General features: G+C 35.1%; 2 protein-coding genes across 7 annotated transcripts; one reads left to right on the forward strand and one right to left on the reverse strand.

The window, feature by feature from the left end:
* Window positions 1-357: 357 nt before the first annotated feature.
* LOC126696555 (embryo-specific protein ATS3B-like) lies at window positions 358-918 on the forward strand. Its single transcript, XM_050393273.1, has 2 exons — window positions 358-675; window positions 763-918. The coding sequence occupies exons 1-2, from the start codon at window positions 358-360 to the stop codon at window positions 916-918; spliced, it is 474 nt and encodes a 157-aa protein (XP_050249230.1).
* Window positions 919-2,170: 1,252 nt separating this feature from the next.
* LOC126697361 (uncharacterized) lies at window positions 2,171-9,329 on the reverse strand. 6 transcript variants are annotated; one of them, XM_050394330.1, is made up of 6 exons: window positions 9,121-9,329; window positions 8,012-8,097; window positions 6,876-7,331; window positions 4,764-6,762; window positions 4,387-4,593; window positions 2,171-2,718 (listed from the first exon to the last, which is right to left on the reverse strand). In XM_050394330.1, exons 3-6 carry the CDS (start codon window positions 7,244-7,246, stop codon window positions 2,401-2,403), a joined length of 2,895 nt encoding a protein of 964 aa, XP_050250287.1. In that variant the 5' UTR covers window positions 7,247-7,331; window positions 8,012-8,097; window positions 9,121-9,329; the 3' UTR covers window positions 2,171-2,400. The 6 variants fall into 6 exon arrangements, with proteins under 6 accessions (XP_050250287.1, XP_050250290.1, XP_050250291.1 ...); XM_050394333.1 differs by having other exon boundaries at window positions 6,876-7,223; window positions 9,121-9,328; XM_050394334.1 differs by lacking the exon at window positions 9,121-9,329 and adding an exon at window positions 8,789-8,919 and having other exon boundaries at window positions 6,876-7,223.
* Window positions 9,330-10,931: the final 1,602 nt, after the last annotated feature.

Genomic DNA, 10,931 nt, shown 5'->3' on the forward strand with positions numbered 1-10,931 from the left:
TGACAAATACTTTTATCCACTTCTTTCATAAATAAATTTCATATAATGTCAGTACGATGATGACTCCAAAATTTCTTAAATAATTGACAAATCATAGTCACCCAACAAGTCTCTGTTCATGTCAGCAAAATCTGGCCGTGTGATTTGGACAAAGTAGATCATTTATGTGAAACAGTTAAAAAGATGCACAAACATTTTTTCAACTGACTGACTAGTGGGAATCTTACCTTTTTGTCTCCTCTTTATATCCTGAGAGAATCTAGCTAAAGAAGACCTATACATTGCACTACATGCATGAGAGTTCCTTTCACTAATCCAAACACACAATTTACCACATAGGAGAAACATAGACCTCCAATGAAGAGGACAAGTATTCTACTCATTTTCATTGTTTCTATCACAATTTTCTCACCAGCCTTTGGAAACAAGCCAAACAATCAGGCACTCCTGGGGTCCCAAAAAAATTGCTCATACTCAATTGAGATTCAGACAACTTGTGCACCATCAGCCGATACCACAGATCATGTGAGTGTCCGATTCAGCGACTCATTGGGAAATTTGATCATTGTGAAGCATCTAAAAAATCCCAAGTTGCTATATGCTCCAAAAGGTGGCTTAAAGAAACAAGGTGGTGCATATAGTGGGTTTGAACGTTGTGCCATTGACATGTTTGAGGCAAGTGGACCATGCATGAGTCAAAGGGTGTGCTTATTGTAACTTAAGAAAGTTGGGTCAGATAATTGGAGACCTGGTTGGGTGAAGGTACTTCATACCCAGGATGGTGGCCATGTGGTGCCGGTTTCTTACATGTTCTATTTTAGGACATTTGTGCCAGAGAATGTATGGTATGGGTTTGATTATTGTCACTCTAATGGAGCTTTTATGCCTCATGCTGCAGATTTTAGTAGGAAGGACTAGTGGAAATGTATTTACATCGACAGACTGATGTATCAATCAAATTAATAAGCCTTCCAAGGCTTAGTTCGTGAACAACTTCAGAAATCTCTAGGTCTCACTGTTAATATTTGAATAGATTCTCATGCTAATCTGATTTTCATTTACAGTGCAAACCAATCATCAATGATTCAGTATAAGGCATTCCTTGCGCGAGAAAATGATTCCACTCTGAAAATACACCCCCCCCCCCCCCCCCTGCCTCTAATTTATGTTGCATGAAAAAACTTCAATTTAGATTTGTTGTTTGCATTTCAAGAACTCTGTGGATGCATATTACTATAATACTAATATATTTTGATTTTCATAATAGATTGGGAGAAATGAAGTGTTTTTATTAAAATTTTCTTGGGAAACAAATTAGGTTGGTATATGAAATGAATAAAGTACAAAAATCTGGAGAATGAATCGCTGCCGTCGTAGGAAAGAAATGAAATTTAGGTGTCTTTTATATTCCTTAAATATTTTAATGGTGTAAGGGGTCGTCTCGGGTCGGGTTAAAGAGATTTTTTTACCCAACTCATCATGGTGGGTTAAAAAAATTCAACCCAACCTATCACATAAGTCCAACCCAACCCACATGGGTCGGGTTGGGTCAGGTTGAACCTATGGGTTGGACATTTTTTTAGTTACTATTATTATTAAATTGAGTAGAAGAAAATATATCATACCTACCACCTGAGTTGATAAACAAAATATATATTAATATATAAACTAATATTCCATCTCAATTATACATTAATATATGAACTAATATACATTCATATTGCCTTTTATATGAGATAGGAAGAAGAGTTGGTTATTTTAAAAAAATTATTAATTATATAATATATTTTAAATATATGGGTGGGTCGAATCGGATTTATTGGATTTGGAATTTCATGACCTTAACCCAACCCGATCCGCTATCAAAAAAAAATTTGTTGGCTGCACATGCACATCCCAGTGTAAAAGAGTTTTGGACAAACATTCCAAGGAAACAAATATTTGTGCTTGCAAGACTTTGAAGAAAATAAAGAAAGCTCAATGGTAGAGCCTTCGTGACAGTAATAATTTAGTCAACATCCTCAAACCACGTTTTATGGTAACAATACATCATCATTTTATGGTCCTTAAAACGACATCTTGTTGATTGTCACCAAACAAGAGCTTTTTTCTCTGCACAAAAAAGGAACTAAAGAACTAAAAAGGGAAAGGCATTCTTACAAGAGAAAAATGAACTGCAAAGACAAATTCTTCTGGTATTGCTAAGCTGGGAAGCCAACTACATACAATTTAGTGTAACTGTTCAATCACAAGAATCACGGTATGTTTCTTTTACTCCTTATCAAAACCCTCAATCAAAGTAAAAGGAAAAGAAATAAAAGCTAGAAAAGGAGCAGCCTCAAGCACAAAAGTATTGGACTATGGACAGTGATTTATCCTCCCTAACGAAATATCCAGCTATCATTCCAGCAGGAAATCTTGCAAAGAATCAGGGCTGGCAAGAAGATCAAAAGGTTTTTTCCTTAGGGAGTCTTTTAAGATTGTAATCTGACCTTCCTTCAGAAGGACGTCTTCATCAAGGGCCTCTATCTTCTTCCTCAGTACATTAACCTCTGAGTTCAATAACATATTCTTCTCATTGTATTGCTTCACTTCCTCCCACATCAAATCTCTCTCATCTGAAACTTTTGGCAGTATCCCTCTCATAATTGTTAATTCCTTTAACGATTCTTGAAGATTGCTTTTAAGCTGGTTTAAGTTCTCATCCTTCCGCATCATCTGTTGTAAAGGAGAAAAAAACTTTTGAAGTTTGACAAGGCAAAGACTAGGAACTAGTGATAGACTTTCACAAGAAGTAAAGGTGCAATACTGTAAAATTTCATAAGCATCAATTGGTTAGATGATATACAAGTGGAGTACTCTATCTATTTGCAAAATATCGTAAGCTCTTGAGGGTGAAAAAACTTCCTAGGACATTACTTCCAAGTACAATGACACAAGGTAGAAACCAAAAGGATGCCTAAACAAAGGTGAAAAAAATGGAGAAAGCTGTATCAAGTATATAGCACAGATGTGCAAGTGTCATGCCATCAGACCTTAAACGCAATATAAAAATGTTACTGTACCTGCCAATGAACTCTTAGCTCATATGACATCCTCTTCCCATAATAGTGGATGTAAAGTGAGGTTGTGAGTTAAAGACGCACCAAGTGCGTGTGCAACTTACCAATTCTATATATATGTGTGTGTGTGTGTGCTGTTCCAGCTTCAGTAATGATCAAATCCTAATTGCCACTGAAATAACTGCAATGGATGTGATCCACTTCTAGTATAATTCACAGTGCATCTTCATGAAAATATCTAGTGCCCTGATTCTGATGAGTATTTTAATGAAACAAATACTGTATCTTCAAGCACATCAATACTCAACTAACAAACAGTTTTTAGCTTCTTAATTTGGTTGGTTCTGCCTTTACTAGAAACTACTCACAAAAAATATAACCAGAATTGAATAAGTTCAGAGACGACCAGAATTTCAGTGCAAACAAGATGCAAATTCTAGTGGAAATACACACATATGTATAAAATAACACCTAAATCAATTTTGTCCAGTATGTCACCTATGAAAATAATAGCTCATGAACCCATCTTCATCGGGTTAATCATTGGTCCTAGGACCAAGTTCACCATACATCTGAACTTAATCGTAACCTCAACTCCTTGGTGCAGCCTTTAACTCCTAAAAGAACAGAAAATTACACCGTATTCTATCTTTTCTTGTCTTGCCAATCATCCAGATAAACATCCTCTTTATGATCATGCATTTTTTGAATGCCTTTCTTGCCAAGCAGTTGAAACCACAAAGCATGTTTCACACATACTCACCAGTCACCCTTATGAATATCTCTCAAAGATAATGAAAATAATTAGCTTTCAACGTTCCCTAGCCAATCTGAACTATTGCTAGTTCCAAATCCTACTACTACTATGAATACATTCAATGTACATATTAATCCATTTTATTCCAAAGTCTCTTTATTCTATAACATCTCTTTGTTGTTCTACCTTGCACTAACCATACTCCAGTCTTAGTCCAGAACTAAATTCATCTAACCAAACATACCATTAGTTGACCTCGTTACTTTAAGTAAGCCCAGGTTACACACAAGTAGATATACAATCACATAGAAAAAGAAGTATACTTTGAAAGTTAGACATATCAACTTCCATCAGAAAATAAACAGATGAAGAGTGGGAAATAAAGATAGACAATCAAATAAGTAATATAAACAGCAAACACATGCATACACAATACACATGGATTAATAGGATTAAGTACCCACTAAAGTACAGTTTAGAACTGCACTTTTCCAACCAAAGTACAGTTTTTAAAACCTCACCTTTTTCCAAGTACAATCCAAAGTGGAGATGGAAGTATAGAATTACCTGAAGTTCAAGATCCTTCAAATTATGAGTGACACAGGAAAGGTTATCGAGTGCATTTTGGACTTCACATCTGAGAATATCATTGCCTCTTACTGCTGTTGCAAGTTCAGCTTGCAACTGCTCAACTTCCAGCTCTTTAGAATACAGCTTCTCTCTCAATAGACTAGTTAGTAAAGTTTCTGCTTTAAGCTCAGATCTTATAACATCCTATATAATAAAAAACACCAACAATCAGCATCAATGCGAAAACAATTCATCAAACCCAGATCAATTCAAGTAAACATGTTAAAAAGGGTATAAAAAAACACAGGTAATAAACAATGAAGAACTTCGTATTCTACATTCTGGTCTAAAATAACAAATTAGAAGCAATTAACCTCTGATGTTTGATCATTTTGTTGCACCAATCCATCAGCATCAGTGCACTGTGACTGTAATTTGGAAGCACCTGGAGTGGACTTCTCATGCAACAAAGTAGACATCATCTGCAAACTCCTTGTCAGGCTCTCAGTTCCACGCTTGAATCCCTGAAGTTTCACCTCAGCTTCAACAACAAATTGTGCACCTAAACCGTTCTTGATAACTTCCAGACCATGCTTAGCATCTGGAAGAAATTGGCCTGCTTTCCCTTTGATGAATTCCAGTAACTTTGAACATAAGTCGGTGTTCTCATTTAGCATCAATAGCCCTTGATTCTGTAAGCAATAGAGGCGAGTCCACATTTCTTTATCTAGCTTGAAAGTTAAAGCAAAATTTTCTTTCCCATTTCCTTTCAAGCGGTTTAGTAAGTATATATTCTCATGTCGAAGAGAATCAACTTCAAGCCTACAAGATTCCAATTCCCTCCTCAAAGCAAGCTCTACTCCAGTCAGCCTCATTTGCTCCATCTGTAATTTCGCCATATGCTTATCAAACTTCTCCACTGTCTGATCCTCCCCAAGTTTCTCACTACAACCTTCTCGTAACCCATCAATCGTCTTCTCTTGTTCACTGCAAGTTCTTAGTAATCTTGTAATAGATTTATGCAGCTCTTTGCACTCTTTATCCTTCTCTTCAAAATTTTTATGGATGCATTCACGATCTTCTTCTGCTGCTCTATATTTCTCCTGTAGTTCAGAGAGATTCTGTCGTAAGTCTTCATTATCCACTTTTAGTTCTTCCACACTTGTGGTGAGGTCATGAAGTTGTTCCCCTGAATTTGTTATTATGCTTTTGCTCTCTCTTTCCCTCTCGTCAAAGGATGAAACTTCCCTTTGAAGTGAGACATTATGCTCTGCAAGCTCTCTAACTCGCTCACGGAGCCTCTGCTCTTCTGACTGATATTTCTCAAGCTTGAATGACCAGTCACTTGACCTTCTGTCTAACTCCTTTTCCAATCCTGACTGCAACTCATTCTTCTCTTTCTCTAATCGTCGGGTTCGGGCCTCTAATTCTTCCTTTGCCCATCTGAGTTCTTCCCTAGCAGAAGCCCTCTCAGCAATTTGAGACTGTAAAAGGTTTGAAACCTCAAGTGACAAGCTTATCCTATCCTCTGTTAGGTCTCTAATTTTTTGAATCAACGATGAGACATCAAACCCACAATCTTGAAGAAAACTTTCCTGCTCAAGTTCTTCAGAAATAAGCATGACCCTCTGCTCAGCTTCTTTGGATCTTATTCTTAGTCCTGCATCAGTGTCATCTTCAATTTCATCAGAGTTCACATCCTCACTTTCACCACTGTGAAAAAGATTCTGCCCCAGGAAGCCTGAGTTAACCTCCTCACGATACACGTTACCTGTTTCATAAGGTTCATCCAATGGATAAATCTTTTCAGCCACCACATCTGAATTTGCATTGAAGCACCTATCCAAGGGTCTACCATAGATATCTTCAATCGTGATTGGGACATCAAGGTCAAACGGCTTTGAACTTGTTTTGGGGAAGACATTAGACTGGGAGAGTCTCTCAACAACATTCTTGGCAAGTCTCCGAGGAGATTCATGCCCAAATCCTCTTTCTGTCCAATCTTTAGATGAGAAACGAAGCCGGGAACTTTTAGCTTCCCTAAAGGAACAAGCCCTTGGTTTATCATTGGAACTATGTGTTGGGGAAGTAGGCGCTGTATACTGAACTCGTGGGGGAAGCCTCCCAGCATTTCCATTATAATTTCTCTGTGAAGAACTGTTATTAGTCCTGCTTTTTTCCTGCTGCTGCTCCCCATCAATGTAGCGGTCCACAACCTTACTTGAAATATTGCTAGAGCAAATGGATGACGAGTCATTGTAGGTTCTGGAAGAACCAGCAGAACCAGGCCTCTCAAATCCACGAGCATTTTGAATAGCTGGCTCTTCGAATTGTTTTGCCTTGTATTGCCTCTCAGGAGTATAAGCACGACGACTAACACATAAAGGAAGCACATTAAAGTCAGTCTCAAGAAGCAAATTCTAATACTGGATTGCCAAAATGATAAAAATGATTTTTTTTAACGAAGTTCATAAATGTAGACTCACCGAGATGAATGATCACATTGCTGATGTCGACCACTACTTGCACTACTAGAAGGAGATCTACTTTGATCATTGACGCAAAATAAATCCGTTTGTCCCAGCCTTTCACTTAAGGCAGCTGATGACAATGAGCGGCTCCTTCTAAGACCTGAACTGGAACTAGAGCTCTGGCTATCAGATACTTGCTTTCGAGATTTGGAAAACAAGTTCCTAGGACTCCTGAAACTATGATCACCTCTGTCACGAGCTTTACTACTCATCCCACTTTCCAACGTGTTCTCCGCATAACCTCTCTTATCTTTTGATGGTGGAGAAACCCCATCAACGCTCCCGTTGCTGGATGCAGATGATCTGAAAAAGAACAGCTTCTTCATGAGTAAATCTTAGCTCATGAAAGTTTCCAGCCTTTAGTCTTGATATTTTAGGCCAAACTCTAAAGCCAATGAGATCTCACTGAACCTGGCATAAACAAAAGAAACACAGAAACACGCCAAAACATGATTGAGATTGCTGAAAATATTGAAAAGGATATGAAAAGTGAGCAAGCAAAGAAATTATTACAAAATTTTAGTTCAGAGGAAAATAAAGCATGACAGCATGCAGCAAGAGAATAATGATTATGAGGGTAAACTTAAGAACTGAACAGTTAAGCAATAACAGTGGCTGGAATAATAGCATTCCCTTAATAATCTATTTCGTACAAACCCATTTATAATTTTTTTTTTAATGAATAAGCCCATTAATAATTTAATAAGAACAAACCTTCTCCTACATTTCCCAAGCAGCCAAACAACTATTTTAGAGAGGAAAAAAAAACACACCCTTAACCCTTAACAGCCTAGTAGCTTGACTCTGTAAACGAAGAACATATATATGATTTAACTACAAGAGGACTCATTCTATGTATTAAAGAACAATATCAAATTATCAAATCCAAAAAAAAAAAAAAAACCCAATAAAAACAAAAATCAACCCAAACCCAGAAATCCCACATAATAACTTTTCACACATTTCATGGTTTTACACAAATTTAATGCCAAAAACACTAGGGACTATACCACCAATCACAAAGATAAAAGCAACACACTGCAAATAATAATAAATAAAATAAAATAACACTTTCAGGAACTTCTTCCTACCCTTTTTAGCTGCAAAGAAAATCCTCAAAGCAAATTTGAATGCTGAAGTAACAGAGCACCAACAAAAGTGATTATCTAAACCAGTCCTGCACCCACCAAAAAAAAAAAGTCAGATAAATAAACTGAACAAAGTATTTGTAGGCCTTTTTAATGAAAATATTTATTTAAACCAAAAAAAAAAAAAAAAAAACGTTGAGAAATACTAGGAAATCTTTTTGAAGAGCTTTCAGGTACCGTTGCCAACGACTAGTTTACAAAATTAAAAATTAAATAAAAATGAAACAAAAGAAAATATTGATATAATTTACAATTTACGAATCAAGTGTGTCAGAGAAACTCAGAGTTCTGATTCAATATCCCTATACTACTACTACTTTTTAGAAACCATGAAGCTAAGGCTAGTGGTCCAAAAAGACCAAATTGCCCTCATCACTCTCACTACCCTGAAAACCATTCCACTACTCTCTGACACCAAAAAAGAATCAAACTATATAAAAAGCCTTTTCGGGATTCGACAAGATCGAGGTATTTCTCTCATTATTTTTCTACAAATTCTGCAACTACTAGCACTACAACTAAGAAAGAACTGTTTGGCTGCCGAGAAACTAAACGAAAATGGCCGGAAAATTTTAAAATGTAAAAAACTAAAGTCGCAAGGTATCATAAATTTCAAAGTTAGAACTCCACTCCGTTTCCTTGATTTTCTTGGCAACCAAACAGAATCCAAAAAAATGAAAAATAAAAAAAGGAAACATACAGAAAAAAAGCATGACTTACAATTCCAAACACTGCTTTTCTGGTCAAAAATAAAAAAATTTCCGTTCTAGTACTTTTCTTGTAGAAAGAGAATCCAGTAAAGCAACGGAAAAAAAAAATAAAGAAATCAAAGAATAATTCAAAGAAAATATCTCTTATTAGTTTCTTTCTTTTTCTTTCTTTCTTTCTTTTTTGAAATCCTATCAACCAAACAAAAACACAGTGTGGAAGTTATTAACCTACCATTACTGGTCGATTGTACAATTCAAAATTCAAAAAACAAAATCCAACTCAGATTTTCTATTTATTAAGGAAATTTAATAAATAGAGAGAGAGAGAGAGAGAGAATTTACTGAGGCGCAGTTAGTTAACGGCGTTAGGATTCGGCCGGCATTGAAGTATTTGAAGCAGTGAGATTTGACGGTGAATATATCATGTGTGATTTTAATGATGACTGAAAATGAAAGAGCAAAAAAAAGAGAGTGTGTGAATGAGAAAAGCAAACTAGCAAAGGCAAAGGCAAGAGAGAGGTCCGGTTCTGAAAGGAACCTTTTTTTTTTTTTTGGTGTGTGTGGAGAATATGGAAGGGTATTTTGGTCCGAGAGTTAAAATTTAAAATTTTTTGATTATGCGGAAAAGGCGGATGAGGAGCGGGATTTTATGCAATAGCTATCAGCGGTACTCGAGTGTAGTGTAGTTGAAATTGAGAGGTATTGTGGGGGCCAATGGTGGAAAGTTTCGTGGTTTTGATATGTAATCATGACTTGTAATATGGCTAAACCTATACTTTAGTACTTTGATTTAACGTTATAATTTTGTAATTTTAAATTTAAATTAAATCATAAATTTGTTTAATTGGATAAGTCAAAACTGAAATTTTGAAATCATATTAATTTAAATCTCCAATCAAATCCGAAAATTCTAGGGTTTAATTTATATGATTTTCTTTTTATTGAGAATCAATTTGAACTTGTGATATTATTAGGTTTAATTTGTAATAGTATTAATTATCAAATTTCATTAATTAATTTAAATTTTTTGAAATTGTAGGATGTAATTTGAAATTGCTAAGATATAGGATTTAAAATGTAATTCACTCTCAACTTTCTTTATCAATAGATATCTTTGAACCATTGTTAATGATATAGTATATAAGAAATGGGTAGTATAAAATCTTCCCATTGTTGGTTTTAGACTCCAACCAAGTTTATAGCAAAACCTCAACTCCACAATCTTACTCCTTATCTTTTCACTTTTTTCTTTTTTTCTTTTTTTGAGATAAGTAGATAGTATAGAGACATGGCAGAACGAGTCCGAATTTTTTGACCCGACTCGACCCGAAAAATATCTTACTTAAACCCGAATTTTTTTTACCCGAAGCAAAAATAGGTTGATCTGTGACCCGATCCGTTAAAAAAATTCACAAAAAAAAATTTAAATTACGTCCTGATGCTAAGTACATAAAACACAAAGCACCAGAACCAATAGATTATAGATAGATGTTCACACTTCATAAGACAAGACAAGACAAAACAACCCATTTATTATTAAAAATAAATAAAAAATTCTCATTCAATTTGATACAACACTTCACAGCACTGAGCTCACAATTTCAATTAAATGTAGTCTAGTAGTCTAGTACACTAACCTACTCACTATTTACTAACACAGTAAATGGCTAGACTTAAAGGCTTGTAGTTGATTCTAAAAATAAAAAAATAAAAAGAACTTGTAGTAGTTGTGGTCCACAAAAGCTAAAAGGCACAAACTACTAACAGGTAAGAGCTTTCAGCCTTTCACAATTTCCGTCTTTCAGATAAGACTCTTGCGCCTCTACTCTTTTCTCTATGCACCTTTACTCTTTTTTCGGCCTCTATCATACAAATTTAATTTTTTATTGATTTACTTTCATGGTACCTTAAATTATATTAAAATATTATATTGTTGATAAAAATGTTAACGAAATTGGTCAACTTGAGCTATAATTTGCAAGTATGAATATTTGCAGTGCTGAATCTGCTACCAACGTTGAGTAAATTGAAATTGAGGTGTAATTCTTATAAAATATTTATTTATTCTTTTTTACTTAATATGTTATGTTTATTCTTTAAACTTTTTTTTTTTGTTTAGTTTATCTTTCTAAGTAATCTAACTTTACTATTAT

This window comes from Quercus robur, chromosome 8 (assembly GCF_932294415.1).
Source record: "Quercus robur chromosome 8, dhQueRobu3.1, whole genome shotgun sequence".
Classification (NCBI taxonomy): domain Eukaryota; kingdom Viridiplantae; phylum Streptophyta; class Magnoliopsida; order Fagales; family Fagaceae; genus Quercus; species Quercus robur.

Bases quoted from the DNA above. Each gene is read 5' to 3' on its own strand.
- LOC126697361 (XM_050394330.1), bottom strand. From the start codon at position 7,246: ATGAAGAAGCTGTTCTTTTTCAGATCATCTGCATCCAGCAACGGGAGC. The intron at 4,594-4,763 runs GTTAATTGCTTC...TTTATTATATAG, and splicing joins AAAATGATCAAACATCAGAG to GATGTTATAAGATCTGAGCT. The intron at 2,719-4,386 runs GTAATTCTATAC...CCTTTACAACAG, and splicing joins TGAAGGATCTTGAACTTCAG to ATGATGCGGAAGGATGAGAA.
- LOC126696555 (XM_050393273.1), top strand. From the start codon at position 358: ATGAAGAGGACAAGTATTCTACTCATTTTCATTGTTTCTATCACAATT. The intron at 676-762 runs GCAAGTGGACCA...GGTTGGGTGAAG, and splicing joins GTGCCATTGACATGTTTGAG to GTACTTCATACCCAGGATGG.